Source organism: Chamaea fasciata, unplaced genomic scaffold (assembly GCF_029207755.1).
Source record: "Chamaea fasciata isolate MVZ Bird 193981 ecotype frontalis unplaced genomic scaffold, bChaFas1.0.hap1 SCAF_42, whole genome shotgun sequence".
Lineage (NCBI taxonomy): Eukaryota > Metazoa > Chordata > Aves > Passeriformes > Sylviidae > Chamaea > Chamaea fasciata.
The window spans coordinates 1325237-1343019 of NW_027094127.1; the positions used below are offsets into that span (position 1 = coordinate 1325237).

Consider the following 17783-nt stretch of genomic DNA (forward strand, 5'->3'; position numbering starts at 1 on the left):
GCACGGTTGCCACGTGGTCGTGGTGACATCCGAGGTTGTCTTGGTGCACGGAAGGCCTCAGGGGTGTCAGAGCAGCTCTTGAGCTTGCTCAGCACAGGAGCTTTTGTCCTGCGCTTGAGTCTTTTGTCAGTGGGCAGCTGAACACGGAGAGTAGCCTTGCTGTTCTTTAGTGTTAGAGTTTGCAAACTTGCACAGCAGCTGCCACAATGATTGGGCAGCTTGCAGCTGTAGTTTTCTCTGTTTATGGAGTCGGATATTCCTGCTATTTCCTGACACAGCTGGCACGTAAGTAGAGGTTTCCCCTGGGTGTCACCTAACCGGGCTTTTGTATGTCTTCCTGCTCTTTCTTAGTGACTGAGTTGATTTGGAAACAGAAAGGCCATTTGGATGCCGCTTGGGTGAAGCGCTGTCAACACGTTCAGCTCAAAAGGGGGTGTCTGTAGCCAGGGCTGTGCGGGCAGCATTTGCAAGGGAGCCTGCAGGGGTTGTGTTCCCTCCATGAGAGAGTGTGTGGCAGCAGAGTCTGTCATTTCCTCCCTTTGCTGGGTCAAGCGGGACAACTTTGAAAATGTGGACTGGGAGGCCTTCTTGGAAGGTGCTGTAAAAATGCTCTGGTTGTCTCCAGCGTTCTCAAAAAATCTGGTTTATTTTCCCTTGCCCACTGCAGGTCACCTGAGCCGAGTGTTCAGAGGTTCTGATCCTGAGGTGAGTAAGAAAGGAACATTTGATGTTCCTGGCGTTTAAGAATTGTGCAGCAAGCTGTCAGCTTGGCCTGTGGCAGTAGAGTGCAGAGGACCAGATGAGCAGGCTGCAAGAAAATCCATTTCCATGTCTGCAGCAGCAAGAGCAAAGGCGTCACTGGCTATTTCCTAATTTTCCATTTCCTCATTTTCCATTGCAGAGCTTTAAAAGAGCTAAAAGCCCAGTTTTGCAGGGAGAAAGTTGCCCCCACATAGTAGCCAAGGGGGGAAAATCTAATTCAGAGCAATTGGCAGCACAGTTGAATCAGCCTATTTGAATTTAGTCTGAGTGACTTAGAATCCCATTGCTCTTAAGGTCGATGATTTGTGCTTAGTACAGGCGGTTTGAGGGCTGAAGAGAAGGAAGCTTATAAATGAGCCTGTATCTCACCGTCCTCTCTGTCCACAGATCACAGAAGCAAGAGCAGACTCTCCTCTGGCTCCCTCTGCTCCTGCAGAAGAGGCCAACGAGGAGCCAGATGACCACAGGCCTCCAGCAGCGGTCACACCACAGCTGGAACTTTCCCAGACAGTAAGTGCCACTTCTGGAGGGTGCTGTCTTTAGTGCAAGGCAGAGGTGCAAGTTTCTGCCCAGCCAGCTCTCGCTGCTGCTGGCTGAGGATGCTGAGTGCTGCAGTGCTGCCAGGACCTAGGGTCTCCCCCCAGCCAGTGACAGCTGGGCAATGGGCTTTGATCTGCCACGTTGAGTCACCAAAGGGCTGGTGCTCCGCGTGAGCATCTGGCTCAGCGAAGCTCTATGCCTTGGCTTCTGCAGAGCTATAGCCCAAGGGCGCACGGGCTCCTTCTGGAAGTCAAGAGATTTTGTTTGTTTGTTTTCCTACTTGGGACACCTGTGTTTGGCTTCTGGAAAGTTTCTGTAGTTTTCTCGAGTCGTTCATCACTTCTACAGAGTCTTTTGGGCACTCCAGTTGTGCCCAGTCTTGTCACGTGCAGAGATTGGCACTGGGAAAGGAGGTTGGCAGTGGAAGCAGAGGTGGGCAGGGACACAGAAAGAAGTGGCTGAGCGAATGTGATTTTGAGGCTGAAAGAGGAAAAAGCTGAGCCTGATGGCAGCTCCCTGTCACTTGCTCTGCGTTTGTGTGTGCAGAATCTCAAGGCAGAGCCACAAGCAGAGCTGCCTGAAGCTCAGAGTGACATCAAGGCAGTGAAGAGGAGGAACACAGAAGACATGATGGAGATTCATCCTCAAGAGGAGATGCATCTCCATCAGCAGAGGGGACATCAACAAGCTCAGGTGAGTGAGAGAGGTGAAGCTACTCCAATGAGGAAACATCCTCTCTCACTTTATTTTCAGAATGACAAGGAACAGCTGCAAGCAGGGCTGCAGGAAATGGAGGCTAGGGTCAAGGCAAAAGAGAAGAGGATGGAGCAAGAAATGAAAACAATGAGAGACATACTCAATGCCCTCCGTCAAAATCTTCAAAAGCAAGTGAGTGAAACAGCAATAACTGCCACAGTCACCAAGCTGGTGCTTTCTGCTCTTCTTGCCTTTCCACTGCAGAGCAGCAGGCAAATGGGGTGATGCCTCTGAGGGCCATCCTGCTGTAGTGTCTGTGGCAGCCATTCTAAAGGACATTTCCTGGTATCTTGAATCTCGACTGCTGCCCTGGACAGTGGAAGTAGTCCTTTGGCCTTTTGGCCAGCAGTCATCCAAACTGACTCCTGCTGGCCTCTTCTCGCTCTCCTCGTTTCTTGTGGTGTTTTAACAGTGGAACGTGGATCCCAAGATGGAGGATGGAAACAAGCTGTCTGTAGCCCTTGTAAATCTCTTCTTTCCCTTTGCTCACAGCTGATGACTCTTGGCTAACAGGGACAAGCTGTAGCCTCTGACTGCTTTGTTCTCTTTGACTCGAGGTGGAAGTGTTGACATCTGGCCAGGCAGCCTGCAAAGGCCTCCTGCAAATGGCTGAGAAGGAGGAGCCCCAGGATTGGTGTGAGCCACAGGAACTGCCTCCACCAGAAGTGCTGCCGGTTGAGAATGACCTGAACGTGGTGGAGGACAAGAGCACTCCGTGGGGGGAGGTAGAACATTTGAACCGGGAGCTGCAAGTGTGTCTGCAGCCCTTGGAGGGGGAAAAGAGGGAGGAAGTGCAATATGGTCCTTGGGAAGAAGTGGAATATGGTCCATGTGGCAGTCATCCTTCAGAAAATCCCTGGAAATGGAAGATGAATCTGGCCATGAACTCCAGTAAAACCAGCCTTTGGCTTTGGCCCATCCAGTCAAAGAGAAGTGGACGTGCAAAAAATCCATTTTAAGAGCCCTGCGTGTGGCAGGCTGACAGAATCTTCCTAAGGGCTTGCATTTGGGACGGCATCTCAGGGTCATCTCCGCCAGCCACGTTTCTGAACCAAACTCATTTCTTCTCCCAGATCTACACAGGCTCTTGCACTAAACCTGCTGCAGCAGGATCATTGTGTCAAAGAGCCTTTGCTCCCCAAGCCGAGAAGGTGAGCCCGGGCAGTCGGTTCATCTGCAGCGCTGACACAGCTGCTGCTCAGCAACAGCTGATCGAGGAGGACTCCCTGGAGCTACTGAGTACGTCTTGTGTATTTCTTGTCTGAGGGACGGTGTCTTGTGTGCATGTGACAGCGTAGCTGGACCAAGTGGTCCTCCTCAGTCTGATATCACAGGGACAGTTAGGATTCTCCATAGGAACTTGTGTAGAAAATCAGTCTCTGCTGGCCATCTGTGCTTCAGAGCTGTCTGTCTGTCTGTCTGTCTGCTTGTTGTTGTTGCTGTTAGCCAGCGGACCACAAAGGGTTCAGAGCCCCACGCAACGGGGCTGCCTTTTTAGGTGTCTCCTGGAAGCTGGGATCTCTGCTTGAAAGTCAGCATCTTGAATTTTGTTTTCCTCAGGGACAGTTGTCAGCACGGAAAATCCCATGACAAAATACATCAAAGTCGAAAATATCGGCAGCGGGTGAGTCCAACCACAAAACCATGGGCCAGGTGTTTTCCTGGTGGAGTATCTATCAGGTCTGAAGTCAGGCCAGCTGCAAACGTGTTCAGACACTGAGGCTAGACTGTCCCATCTCTCAGTACCAGTCAGAATTTGTGAGCCTGGCCAGAAGGCGTTATCAAAGACATCTCCACACTGCCAAGGTCTTGCCTGCAGTAGGCAACAGGACCTGGTAGATCTCCTGGTCTCTCAAGTGTGGGACAGCTGTGTGCTAATTTCCTTTGCATTTTTGTGTATCTCTAATCAGCTGGCCACACTAACAGAGGGAGAAGAATCTTGCTTGCCTGAAAGAGGAAGCCTAGCCCCTATCATAGCTCTCTTTGCAAGAGTTTGCTGTAGGAAATATTCCATGGTCAGGATTAGAACTGCACAGTTTAGAAACTGAAACCCGAGAAGAAAGAAGAAACTCTCTTTCTGAGCTGAGGCAGTAATCCTCAATGCTTCAGGCCCAGTGGCCATGCACTTGAGAGCAAAATGCATCATCTGCCTTCTGACAGAGCCCTTCTGCATCCTGCAGGTTCTAGGCATTTCCAGCAGAGATCTCCAGTCTGGGCTGGCTTTCACTCCAAGGTCTAAATGGTTTCTCCTTTCTTTGCTGCTCTTTTGTTTCTAGGACTTTTGGAGAGGTTTGTAGAGCGCTCGACACTGCCACAGGAGGAGAGGTAAATGTCAACAGCCCCCACAGACTCTGCTGCTCTCGGGGGCTTTCCTCTCTGTGTCAGCTGTAGCTGCAGCTTTGGCTAGAGCTGTGTTGAAAAGACACAAGAAGCACAGACTTGTGACAGCCTGCCAGTTGCATTTGGGACAGTCTTTGTCCTTCTCAGCTGCCAGAAGGAAGGCAAGGAGGGGAGTGGCTCCTTCACTGAAGGACTTGCTCACTTGCTGAATTGCTGAAACAAAGGTGGTGCCTCCTCGAGCATCTCCCTGCTCTTTGGGGCTACAGCTTGAGTCCTGAGTTCTCATTTCTGACTGTCAGCAAATACATCTGAATGTCACTGGTAGTTCCCTTAGCCACCTGCAGTGCTGCACTTAGGAAGTGCCCTTAGGGAGAGAGCTGCAAGGCATCCCTAAAAGCCCTAAGCCCTGCCCATAGCCCAAGAGGTAGCCACAGAGTAGTAAGGGGCGGATTACTTCTGAATCCCAGAAAGAGCAGCAAAGAGTGTGCTCAGAGGTCTGTGGGTGATAGCTGAGACACCCTTGTTACCAAGTGGACAAGACAAAATATCAGTGACCACGTGTCCTGTGACTGGCCCCCAAAGGAGCAGAGAAATGGGCTGTTGGAATGTCAGTTGCTAATTACTCCTTGGTCTAATCCCAAGGCACTTTGGCACAGCTTAGCTGTGCCATTCCAAAACCATGCGCTGCATGAGCGTTGTGGTCTCCTGCCACCAGCTTGGAAAGTGACTGATTTTCAATGTCATTTTAGGTGGCCATAAAGAAAATCAATCTCCAAGGACTGCGGAAGAAGGAATTAACCTTCTCTGAATTACTGGTCATGAAGATGAATGGGAATCCCAACCTGGTCAACATTTTAGACAGGTGAGTTGTTGTGCTTCTGTCCCATGAATGTTTGGTTACCTCTTGCAGAGACGCAAAGTAAAAACCCACTTTGGTCACTGGCAGAAAATAGAGCTGTTAATTATTGGTTGATTCTTATTGCTCTGTTCATCTGCCATGGATGGGAAGAGAGTGCATCTTGCCTGCATGAGTCGTGCCTGGCATGTGTAGTTTGAAAAGTGTTCAAAGACCTGGATCAATCGTATCTAAGTAAATCAACAGCCTGCAAGTTCAGTGCTGCCATGTTGTTTTGGGGCTTGATTTTTTTTCAAGTATCATCTTAGGTGTGGATAAACGAAACAAGGATTTGCCTTGGATTGTGTCTCCTCTTTTCCATGGCTTTGCATGGCAGGAAGACTAGGGGCTTTTTTCCCAGAAACATGCAGCTTGACTGGTCTTTTATTTGGCCTGTTCCTAAACTGCATTTTTCACTTGCTGGCATCTCCTTTTTCACAGCTCTGCCTTTCTCCTTGAGACAGACTGCAAACACTGCACAACCTAGAGGCAATGTCATTCCTTTTATTCTCTCCTTGTCACAGAGGGACCTGGAAACAAGAATCAAGCACGAGACCAAGGTAGCCATGCATGTTTATGTCTATGCCCTTGTTTCCTTCTTTCAGCTACCTTGTCAATGAGCAATTCTGGCTGGTTATGGAGTACGTGGATGGAGGCACGCTGAGTGAAATCATCAGCAAGGTCTGCCTTTCTGAAGACGAGATGGCAGCAATCAGTCGTGAGGTCAGGGATCCCATCTGTACTTCTCAGGCCTTGGGCAGGGTGGTCTGGGAAACTGGGCTCAGAACTGGAGTGATTCCATGTGCCAGCCTTTGTTTCAGTATTGCTGGTGTGCTATGGGCAGGCAAGAGCATCTCAAGACAACTGCCTGCCAGGGCCTCTGCACTCACTGGACTCTGATCCTGTACTCTTATCTCCTGCTGTTGTATTCTCGCTCTGTTTCTTGTATTTGTATCTGCCCTTCTCCGCCTTGCCTCTTTAAATGTTTACCTCAAGCCTGTCTGCACTGCATTCCTTGCCTGTAAAAGCCAAGGTGGTGGCAGCAGGATTTGAAACAAAGTGCAAACAAAAGAGAGAGATTCATTTCTCACAGTCCTAAGCTGAAAAGGACAGCAGTGCAGCCAAAATGCTCTCTGCTCATGGAAGGGAACTGCTGTGATACTTCCAAGTCTGTGCTGAGGCCAGCAATAAAACCTTTGTCATGCAGCCTCCCAGCCAAAAGTGATCCAACTTGACAGCAAAGGGAGGGACATTTTCTTTCTTGGCAACCCTCGTTTGACCTCTGCATGAAGAGAGCACATGCACTGCAGCAGCAGTCATTCTGGCTGCTTTGCAGAAGGCAGTCTACAAAGGCAGTTGCTGCTGCTCTTCCAAAGGCTGGCATGCCTCTCCTTAGAAAGGTGCTGCTCTGCTAGTCTTGGAGCAGCAAGCTCTTCCTCTCGCTGGCACTGTGTTCTGCCATGCCGCCCCATTCCCCTGGAGAGGGAATTTTTAGGCTGTTTCCTTTCTTGTGTGATGAAATCACTTCCCTAAGTTTCGCCCTCCTGTTTCTGTTTTCTCTCTCAGTGCCTGCAAGGATTGTATTTTCTTCACTCGAAGCACGTGATCCACCGAGATGTGAAGAGCCACAACATCCTTCTGGGAAGCGACGGCTCTGTCAAGCTGGGTCAGTGTATTCTTAGTCAGGTGCGGCGTTCCAAGCACGCAGAGCGTGGGGCTGCTTTGAGTGACTGCCAGCTCCCCAAAAATGGTGCTGGTGGGAGTGCAGGGGCTCCTGTTGCAAGCTGAAGGCAAAATTGCAACATGCACAGAGGTGTGACAAGGAACCACAAGCAGTCAAGAGTGGCGTGGGTCTGTGTCCCTTCCAGAGGGAGAGAGCTACAATCTAAAGCTTCAGGGGAATAAAGGACACTGCTGTGAGCAGTGTTTAGAAAGCTGGCATTTTTTTGCAGGTGGCCAATACCACACTTCCTGGGCTTAAGCCCCGAGGAAAGGAAGTGTGGACAGTGCTCCAGGAGATTCAAGAGCACATTCTTAGACTGAGAGCGGGGAATTCTTTTCTTTGGGTTCCTAATTTGAGGTGGTTTTCATTGTGTGTTGTTTTCTCCACAGCTGATTTTGGCCTCTTTGCTCAGCTCCTCCCTGAGCAAAGTAGGCAGAGCTCAGTGGCCAGGACACCTGGGTGGATGGCTCCTGAAGTTATGAAAGACCAACCGTATGGCCCCAAAGCAGACATTTGGTCGCTTGGAATCGTGGGCATTCACATGGTGGAAGGAGAAGTTCCTTCCTGGAATGAAACTCCTGTCTCGGTAAGGTGCAAATGCTCACCGATCCCGCTGTCTTTCTCAGCTGTCCCATGCTGTGTGTGCCATTGGACAAAATCCCATTGCCATCTGCTGGCACCACTTGCAGCTCTTTTTAGAAGGTGGCCTCCTAAAAGTGTCCCCTGCAGCACATCAGCATCTGCTGTAGCTTTGGTTGCATCAGAAGGGAAGTGGAAGGTCAAGCAGTTCAGAAACCTGCCATTTTGCCCTCCAGCCATGCCTGACATTTGCTTTTTGAACCATGTTGGAGCTCTGTCTCTGAAGGAAAGGAATTTTACTGTGGAATGTTTAGATATGTTCTTAGTACCCTTGGAAAGGGAGGTTTAATCTTCGCAGTTTCAATTTTATAGACAAAGTAAGAAAAGAGGAAAAAGCCAAGGAAAACCCCAGAGAAAAAGAAAAAGGAAAAATAGCAAAAGCAAGTGAAAAAGGGAAAGAAAAAAAAAAGAAAAGCCAAAAGAATAGAGAAAAAGAAAAGCCAAAAGAAAGATCAAAAGAGAAAAGAAACAATCACCAAGTAAATCCCAAAGCAGTTGTGCTTCCTTTTTCCTTTTTTGACCACAGCACAACAATTTTTCTCCATGCTGTAGCATCTTTCCCAAATCCTGTGAGTTATCCAGATTTTCAGCTTTTCAAGACATCTGTCTGGGTGGCCTCTCTAAGTTCAGGATGTGTTGCTCCCCAACTGCAGTTAGAATTGTATGCCGGACCCTGAGCTGTTTCTGGGTACTTTAAAAAGTTGATGGGCTTGCAGTCAGGTGCCCGTGGCTGGGATCCAAGGGGTGCGGTTGACGCCGCTGCTGTTCCTTTACCGTGGGAGCAGGGACAGCCCTGGGTTGCACAGTTGTAATGACAGGGAGCACTGCAGCTCCCCACCATGCCCAGTGGCTGAGCTCAGCTGCAGAGGGACACGATCAAAGCCCCTTTGATCTCACCTCTGGCGGTGTGAGAAAAGGAAAGCAAGCTGCCATAAGTATTTGCACTCAAGGGGAGTTTGTTTGCTGGTTTAGGTTTGGAAATTTTTCTCTGGATTGAAGAAGATAATAACAAAGTCTCTTTGGTCACCATCTATTTCAGTGCCAGCAGCACAGAGCTGTTGGTATTGTGATGGGCATTTTTACAGAGACCAGCTCAGAAGCCTCCTGGTGTCATGCGCAGAGCCTGCCGAAACTTGCCGTTCTCTGCCCGGCACTTTCTGCGCTGGGCACACCATGAGTGCATTGACTCGAGTATCCAAATGAGCATTGGCTTATCATAGGGATGGCACTTCTCCTTCCTCTGATTTGACCATGAGAAGGTTTCCTTTTGCCACATAAAGAAGCTGAAACTTGCAGACTGCGGACAGACAGAGCTGTAGGTGTCTCCTCTGTGCCCAAAGAGGCATTTTCATGGCAAAAGATTGGTGCAGGCATCTTTTTGTGTCTGTGTTGAATAGGAGATTCCAAATGTTTGTTTCCTTCCCCGAGGAACGCCTGGTGGATTTCCTTTCATTTCTTCCAATTCCCATTGTTTTCTGGAACAGGACAAAAGGCCTGATGAGTTTTGTTTTATGGCAGATGTGCGGAAGGGACCAACGAGCAGTGCAGAGGTGCCTTTCATGTAATAATCCTTGGAAATAGTAGGGTTAGTTAGACTAGCAAAGTGCCTCTTCTAAAAAGCCTGTCAGGCTGCTGTGAATCCTCAGAGAAGGAAACATGCTTTTGCTGATGGAGTTCCCACTAACTACGTCAGTCAATGAAATAGCTGCCAAAGCAAGATCTGCTGGATGTTGGAAATCTGTGGCTGCATGGGCATTGGGGTTTTTGTTGGTACAGGAAAGTCAGCTCTGCCTCTCGGCCAGGGCACAAACTGTCGCTGCAGAGTGGAGCTTAAACAATGGGATCTGGGAGGGCAGTTGCAGTTCCAGGGAAAGAAGCAGGTGGAGCCGGGTGTTTCCATTTTCTCCAGCCTCAACTGCTGATAGCCACTGGAGGGAGACCAAGGCTGTGGCAGCCCAACCTGTTCTTGCCGCGCACACGTCACTTCCTGAGCTGCTGCCTGCAGACAGACGAGGCACGGCGCTGGTCTGCCAAGGAGCTGCTGCAGGTAAAATGCCAAGGGGCCGCAGGGGAAACAGTGTCCCAGGGACGGGCTCCTCCTGCACTGAAGTGCAAGGCATCAGATGAGCTCCCCTCCTCCTCACTTCCACACTTGGTGCTTTCAAATGAGAACGCTGAGGAATCCTAGAGTGGCCTGGGCTGGCAGGGACCTGTAAAGTTCATCTGGTCCAAGTGGCCTGCAATGAGCAGGGACATCTTTGAAGAGATCGGGTTGCTCAGAGGCCTGTCCCATCTGACCTTGAATGGTTCCAGGGACAATGCACCTACCAGCTCTCAGGGCAACCTGTGCCAGTGCTGCACCATGCTTTGAGTAAACAGGTTTGTTGTTAGACCTGCTCTGACTCCATCCCCATTTTGTTTAAAAGTATTAGCCCACTTGCTATTGGAAGTGGACCTATGTAAAAAAGTCTTCTATTTTCCCTCAGAAGCCACTTTGAAGTTTTAGAAGGTGGCAATAATGTCTCCCTGGGGTCCATTCTTCTTTCTTCAGGCTGTATAAGTCCAGGTCTCTCAGCCTGTCTTCAGAGGACAGGTGCTCTGTCCTCTGACTGTTTCTGTTGCCCTGTTTTGTAATTTGGTGGGGTGCTCAGTTCTATCTAATGGCAAAAGAGTTGAAGCAGAGCAATGTGGAGAACAGAGGCATGAAATAGTGGTGGAGGAAGCATGGGAAACCAGTCCCAGCCAAGCAGTCAGGCATTTGGCCGTGGGCAGAAGGGGCTGTGGAGGGCTCACTGGGGGCCTCTGAGGGGTTCTGGTTTGTACCCCCCCTCCACTCTTGGATGTTTCTGCCACGCAGACAGGGACAGCTGAGGGTGACTGGTCCCAGCCCCATCTGCTGCCTGGCACAGTCAAGCCGATGGCAACTGCCCCAGGGTTTACTGCCAGCTTGTGTGGCAGAGAGGGAAGTGCAGGATCCAGTGCCGCTCGGCTGTCCCTGCTGGGAAGCAAGGTGCCAGCCAGCACAGGAGGGGCAGGGCATGGAAAGGTAGGCACTGTTCCGTGTCCCTGTGGAAATCAGCACAGTGCCTGTCTTTCAAAGAGAGGGACCTATGTGAGTCATAGAGGTATCCTGGAAAGAGGAAACCCCAGGGAAATTTCTAGAGCAGCGGCAGGGCAAAAGTCCCATCAAGATGAAGACACCAGAATAAACAGATGAGTGGGATTCTGGGCCAGGTTTGCCTATGATGCCAAGGTCCTCATACGAAGCTGTAGGTGCAGATTGTCCCACTGGTCGTGTTTCTGGCTCTTTCTAGAAACCAGAGGGACCCTGATTGAGCCTGTGAAGCACTAAGCTTGGAAAGTCATGGTTCATTGATTTTTGGTTTGTGTTTTTTATTTTCTTTCCTGTGGACAGCATCCGTTTGTAAGATCAGGAAATTCAGCATTCACCCTGACACCGCTGATCATGGCAGTGAAGAAGATAAAGAAGAAGGAGTAGACATGAATGTGACATTCATGTAGTGACTGGTTATCTCAATAACCACCTTAGAGAAGGCTTGTAGAGTAGGATTATAGGTTTGATATTCTATATTATCTATATAGAATAGGGTTATGAGGAAATAAAATTGCTGAAACGTAAGCTCATCTGGAAGATTCCGTTCTTTCTCACCCCGTCAATAAGTGCAGCTTTTCTGTCTGAGTGTTCCGTTGTCTGTTGAAGGTGCAGAGTGACATTGACAGCTTCTTAGGTGTGCCTTGAAAGTGGGGAAGGCTCCGCTTCAGTCATCCTCTCCAGACCACAGTGCCTTTGGAATATGGCCCACTGACCGTATTTTGCACACCTGTGGTACTTCAATTTGAGGCAGAAAGGACAGTGGCATTGGCAGGCAAAACCAAAGGAGGAGTGGGGCAGCCAAAAGATCCTGTGCACATGCAGGTCTTCAGCTGTGGCTCAAGAGCGTTTGGGTTCGTGCCATTTGGATTTGTATCCCGAAGTGCAATCTCTTTGGCTGCAGGAGAGTCTTGCTCAAGTGAGAAATCAGCAAGATCAGTGAGAATGCTCTGAGAGGTTTCCTCTGGTGCAGAGCTGTCAGCGTCTGTGAGGTGAGAGCGGACGCAGTCTCGCCCAGGGCGGAGGCCCCTGGCAGAGCCCGGAGCAGCCTGAGCCTGGGCAGAGGCAGGCTGCAAGGAGGCCCTTGTAGCCTGGGAGCAGGCGAATGCTCCGCTCTCAGAGCCCGGCTGGCAGCCGGCCGCTCCCGAGGGGAAGCGTAGCCCAGCTGGGCACAGCACAGACGGGTGGCATCGGCCGTCTGCAGTCTGCACAGGAGCAGAGAAAGGCAAACGGCAGCCGAGGGCTGCAGGCCTGGCTGAGGATTCCCACTCTTGTGCCGGCTGCCCTGGAACTCCTGGCAAAGGGGAGCAGTGTGTGCAGCACTCCGGGCACAGGGGAGGGAGCCGGGCTGCTCCGCAGGCTCCAGCACAGAGTAGTGTCCTCCAGGCACGGCGCTTCTGCCGAGGGAACCGAGGTTGGCGGGCGGCAGGGACAGCTTGCCCCAAGGGCCAAACACACACACCCACTGCAATGGAATGCTGCTTTTTATTGCCTTTCCCAGCCCAGGGTGAACCATGTGCCCTTTCCCTTTGGCTGGGTACTGGGGAACTTTTATTCTCTCCTGACTGCCTACCTTTCTGTCCCCTCCCCTCTTCTACTACTTCCCTTTTGGTCTGGGCTTCAAGCTGGCCCCTCTCCCAGCTCCCAGCAAAAGCCAACAAATTAACTAGAACAAATCCAAGCCATAAATAACAGTACCTAGAACCAACAATTTTCATTCATTTTTGTAATCATCTTCCGGCTGCAGCAAAATATTACCCTGTATCTCACAGAGGGAATCGGGGATGAGCCTGTGGCTTGCGCTTGAGCAGGGAACTGATTTGGATGGGAGCAGAAGGCTTTCAGTAGGTGACTGGTGTTTTCTTGATTAATTTCTGAAGGAAAGACACAACGTGGCTTCAGTCAGCAAACACCTTTTCAAGGTGCAGTGACAAAATGCTTGGGAGCAATTCCCAGAGAAGGAAGGTGCTGAGAAAATCTTGAACTGAAAGAAATCATGAATTCCCTTAGCATTAACAGAGAGAGTTGAGCTGTCTATTTCCTCCAGTGCACTGATTAATGTGTGCAAGTGGCTACCTTAGCCTTGAGAATGGAGTGGTCCTCCTAAGAAGGTAGCGGGAATGCATTCAAGGGGAAGCAAGTGGTTCTAGGAGGCTCTTGAGCATCAGAGGAGAATTTGAGGAATGGGATGTTCCCCGAATGACCACCAGAGATCCTTAAGAGAGCCCTACTCTCTCGTTCTTCACTTCTGAGACGTGATTTAAATTTGTCCAATAATTTGAGGGAATATTTAGCCTGTGAGTTTCTGCAAAGTAATGAGTAGGTCTTATTTCCATGGTTACAAATCAGTAGGTGAGATTTCTGAGTGAGCACATGTTAGAGAAGTGATTCCCCACACAGGCAGCACTGAAATAAAGTCATGCCTCCTTTCTCACACTGAGCTGGCACCGGGGACCGGGCCCTGCTTGGGAACTTCCATTTTAGTCCCTTCTATTGAAAGGTGAGAATGAAACTTCTTCCAGCCGTTTCCCTCTGGTTTCCATTCTTGGGGGCCAAAGCTCTGTGCTGCAGGTGGCCCGGGTGTGTGCAGAGCAATGCAGCCTCCACAAAGCCCTTGGTTTCCCCACAAGCCATCATGATTTCTTGCCAGGTGTGCCCAGCTGTGGCAGGAGAAAGAGCCCGCAGCGCAGTGGGCGCCGTGCCCTGCCCGGCCGGGGCACTCTGGCACAGAGCAGCAGCAGTGCCAGCACCTTTCAAACCACTCCTGCCTTGGCTTCGCCTGGGACACAGAAGCCTCTGGAAAGCAGCACCACATGTCGCGTTCCCGGCTTGGAGCAGCTGCTGCTGGTGGGGGGCAGACCTGGCCCCTTGTATCGCTTCCAAGTGGGAATCCAGGTGGAGACAGAGACATACATACAGAGAAAGCCCGGGCTTGTCCAAGAAGTGGGCAAATGTATGGGGGAATGTGTTAGGAATCATTTCAACTGTTGTGCCAACACTGCCTGCTCTCCTTTTCTCTCTTCACATTTCCTCTTCTTTTCCATCTCACATTTCCCCCCCTTCCCACTCACAATTCTCACAGTTTTCCTGTCGTGTTTCCCTCCCAGTTTTCTCATTTCCCCCACCCTGTTCAGCTCACTTTCCTCCTGCTTTATCTCTCATCTTTTCCCACCTTCCCACTCTTGCCTGGTTTTTTCTTCCCTCATGCTTCTCACCATTTTTCCCTCACTTACCCTGCCCTTTTCTCCCCTCACGTTTCTCTTCTTTTCTCCGTCATATTTCTCAGTATTTTCTCTTCTCGTTTCTCACTTTCACCCTCCGGTTTCTCGCCCTTTTCCTCTCACATTTCTCACACTTTTCCCCTCACGTTTAGCATTCTTTCCCCGTCACGTTCCTTTTACTTCTCCTCTTGCATTTTGTGCCCTTTATTCACTCCTGTTTTCTGCCACTTTTCCCATCAAACTTCCCACCTTTCTTTCCCCTCATGTTTTCTGCCTTTTTCTGCCCTCTGGTTTCTCACTCTTTTCCCCGCAGGATTCTCACCATGTTCCCCTCACGTTTTCTGCCCCTTTCTCTCTCTTTGCCAGTCAAGTTTCTCACTCTTTTCCCCCCACATTTCCTTCCATGTTTTCCCCCGAGAGTTCTCACGCTTTTCCCCTCATGTTTTTAGAATTTTCCCATTGTATTTCCTGCCTTTTCCTCCTCTCACCTTCCTCTCCTGTTTTCGCTCACATTTTTCACCATTTCCCACTCAGGTTTCCTTCCCTTTTCTTCCCTCACACTTCCCTCCTTTTTTCATTCACATTTCTCACACTTGTCACCTCACGTTTGCTGCCTTTTTTTCCCCTCACATTTCTTAAGCCACTGCTTCCTGTCAGTGACTGTTCCTCTTCAGAAGCTGAGGGGCTTCTCTTCTTTCCTCCTGTCATCCCCTACTCCAAATAATGGGCGCCAGAGCAGCGCTCCAAGAAGCCCCTGCCTGTGCGTCTGCTGAACAGAATGTCGCTGCTCAGCTTGAAGAATCCCATTAAGAACAACCTCAGCTGCACTGCACTTCCTGCTGCAGTTTTGATTAGTGTTTCAATTCTATAGGGTCTTCACAGTGTTCTAAATAAAGAGGTACCCCGAGGGATACACATGGCAGGTGAGCAGCCACTGCACCATCCGCCCCAAGCGGATCCCATCTCCGTTTTCATCACCTCACAGTCACTGTGACTCCTGCCTGGACGAAACCACTTGTGATGCTTCTTGATGCTAAACCAAGTCCATCTGCACAGGAAATGCTTTTGGCCCTCTCCTGGAAAAAAAAGAAAAGTTTTTATTTGAAAACATTCAAACCCCGGAGTTTCTTCCTCTGTTCACCTATTTGAATTGCCTCGACATCCAAATACTGCCAGCCGCCGTTCCAAACTGGCTGGTCTGTGTTGGTGTGCGCAGAGCAGAGGTGCCACGCCGTCTCCGTTTCCCGGGTGTCTGTTAATGTCCGTTTCAGCAGACGGCTGAGGGCTCGGCCTGCCCCAGCTGCCATCTTGTGCGTGGCTGCCTCTGCTCTCTGGCCTCCATCTTGGGCGTGGCTGCTCCAGCCCCGGCCGCCATGTTGTTCTTGGCTGCCTCAGCCCTGGCTGCCATCTTGTGCATCCACCTAGTCCAACTCTGAAACAAACGTGTCGCTGTTTTGCCAGCAGTCAGCACCAGAGACGCCAACACCAGCGTAAGGAGTAAGCGGCTTTTACTGGAGTGCAAAGCAGCAAAGGAGTACCAGAGGATAAGCTAAGCAATGCACCTGATTATTACAGCAGAAGACTGCCCGTAGGGATTAAGAAAGGTACATCGACAGTTACCCATATGCTTTGCCATCCTCCTGACACACTCGTCAGCTGGCGAGCCCCTGTCACACCAAAGGATTGGAAATGCACTCCCCGTAGCCAGGGATTCCTATGCAGCTGGCCCACCCACAGGCCAGGCCGCAGACTTTGCTGTTAGAGACCCCAGATTTTATTCTGTTGAATAAACAAGCTACCAAAACTTTTAGTGCAGGAACATCTGATTTCATCCTTCTCTTGGCCCGGGCTCAGAGAGGAACCAAGGCAGTTTGCTTTGACCATATATCTTCAAACAAGACCACACAGATCTGATTCTGTGGCCTTGTCTGGCTTCTAAGTGCGGAAAGGTAAATACCTGTTGCACTACCAACCGGATTCATCTATCATCCCGGTAACGGTCCTGCCTGTTTTGTTTATGAGCCCATATAAATACAATGTTTGGTTGGAAGGGTCGTCCGGAGGTTAGCTTTGGCTTAGGGCCTGTTGTTGAGTTTTTAGTACTTCACCAGAATTGTCTTTTTACAGGCAGTGGTGCTGTCCCCTCGGCTGCAATGGCATCTTCAGCTGGTCCCACAGGGATTGCCAACACTCTGGTTGTGCTGCACTCCTTGTGAGCGGAGTCGTCAGTCTCTTGGGTGAGCAGATTCTCTGTCACGGAGTCCAAAATTCTGCTCTGGGATGCACCAAGGTAACAAGAGGAAAGCGCTTCTGCAGTTCTGACATGGAAATTGTCCTGCTGCGTGGGCTTTGCTGTGAGTGAAACACAGCAGCTCTCTGGCCTTTCGGTGCTGCTGGCTGAGCTAGCTGCTGCCTACTCAAGGCTCAGGTAGGCACCTGAGCTGCCTCGCCGCACTGCAAAATCCATCTCAGTGCTCATGGCACGCCCAGATGCCTCATCTCAGTGGAAGTCCCACCGGCAGTGTCAGAGCAGCGGCTCCTCGGCATTGGTGCTGCCTGTGCTCTCTGCCCTGGCCCTGGCCCTGGCCGTGGCAGTGCTGGCCCTACTGCCATGCATGCACAGGGAATGGGAACTGCTGCCTGACGTTTTTCAGCTGCGCCACTGCTGCTGCTCAAGACACCTCAATGAATGGATTAGTGGGGTTGTGGGCCATATGAGCCTGTGATAGCAAGGTCCTGGACATGAAGGCAGAGGTGCAGAGTGTCCTGCCAGTCCTATTTCAGCGTATTTCTGGGAACCAGGGAATCCCTCTTGATCCTATGAGGCACTGAGTTTGCAAAGTAATGGTTCCATTGTTGCTGTTGTTGTTGCTGCTGCTGTTGTTGTTCTTGTTGTTTTCCCTTTGTGCTGCATCCCTATTTGATGCCAGCCGAGCCTCTCTCCAGATGGGCATCTCTGATCATTGCAGTGAAGCAATGCAGGCAGTTCAGGAGGTGGTGACGACCATTTCAGGATGACTCTCTCCAGTTCAAGACCTGAGTGGGAGTCAGAATAAAAACTCTATCAAACCTCAACTCCATTGGAAGATTCCCTTCCTTGTCACCCTGTGAATAAGGTCTACATGACCTTTCTGAATTGTCCATTGTCTTTTCAAGATGGAAAATCCTGTTGATGGTGATTTTGGTTCAGTTAGGAATTGCGGAATGGTCTCCTTCTAATGCCAACACGATTTCTGCTTTTCTATTTCCTTCATATATATTCCTACCTCTGCCGACTACTGTTGTATAGTTATATAGTTCCTAGGTAACTTCAGTACTTTTCCTCCTCTGATAGGCAGAAAGACAAAACACATTCCAAAGTCTCCTATCTGATCTTGCCTCCTCTAGGAGCAAAGGTTGAAACAGCAGTACTGATAGGCAGTACAGCTAGTAGCAAGAAAGAGGGGCTCCAGAGGAGGTGGGAACAAAGCAGGGATATTTCCTCATTTCTTGTGCTGCTAATTGAGAATTCTTGTCAATTATGCTAATGTTCCACACTTGTAAAACCACATTTGCCCTATGTGGGGCGGGTGTTTTTCCATACCTGCCCCTGGAGGCCTCCAGTTAAAGGCCAGATTTGATATTACCTGCTATAGTAATGTGGCAAAAGTGGGTTGTTTTATTTTTCAGTCATTAGGGCACCACTTCCTCCACACTGCGGTGCCTTTGGAATATGGCCCATCCGCCCTTGTTTGCACAGCTCTGGTCCTTCTACATGAGGCAGAAAACACATTTCCAGCCAAAAGCCCACAAGGA

The 17783-nt window shown here is 50.1% G+C and overlaps 1 protein-coding gene across 1 annotated transcript; it reads left to right on the plus strand.

The window, feature by feature from the left end:
• Positions 1-206: 206 nt before the first annotated feature.
• Positions 207-11154, plus strand: LOC136303901 (serine/threonine-protein kinase PAK 3-like). The gene is made up of 10 exons (XM_066207601.1): positions 207-285; positions 668-705; positions 1150-1272; positions 1849-2190; positions 5148-5260; positions 5899-6016; positions 6860-6959; positions 7406-7602; positions 9565-9702; positions 11071-11154. The coding sequence occupies exons 1-10, from the start codon at positions 207-209 to the stop codon at positions 11152-11154; spliced, it is 1332 nt and encodes a 443-aa protein (XP_066063698.1).
• Positions 11155-17783: the final 6629 nt, after the last annotated feature.

What these genes read in the sequence shown, in the direction of transcription:
- LOC136303901 (XM_066207601.1), top strand. Translation starts at nt 207, where the DNA reads ATGATTGGGCAGCTTGCAGCTGTAGTTTTCTCTGTTTATGGAGTCGGA. An exon ending in AGCTGGAACTTTCCCAGACA is followed by an intron (nt 1,273 to 1,848) that starts GTAAGTGCCACT and finishes TTGTGTGTGCAG; the next exon opens with AATCTCAAGGCAGAGCCACA. An exon ending in CGACGGCTCTGTCAAGCTGG is followed by an intron (nt 6,960 to 7,405) that starts GTCAGTGTATTC and finishes TTTTCTCCACAG; the next exon opens with CTGATTTTGGCCTCTTTGCT.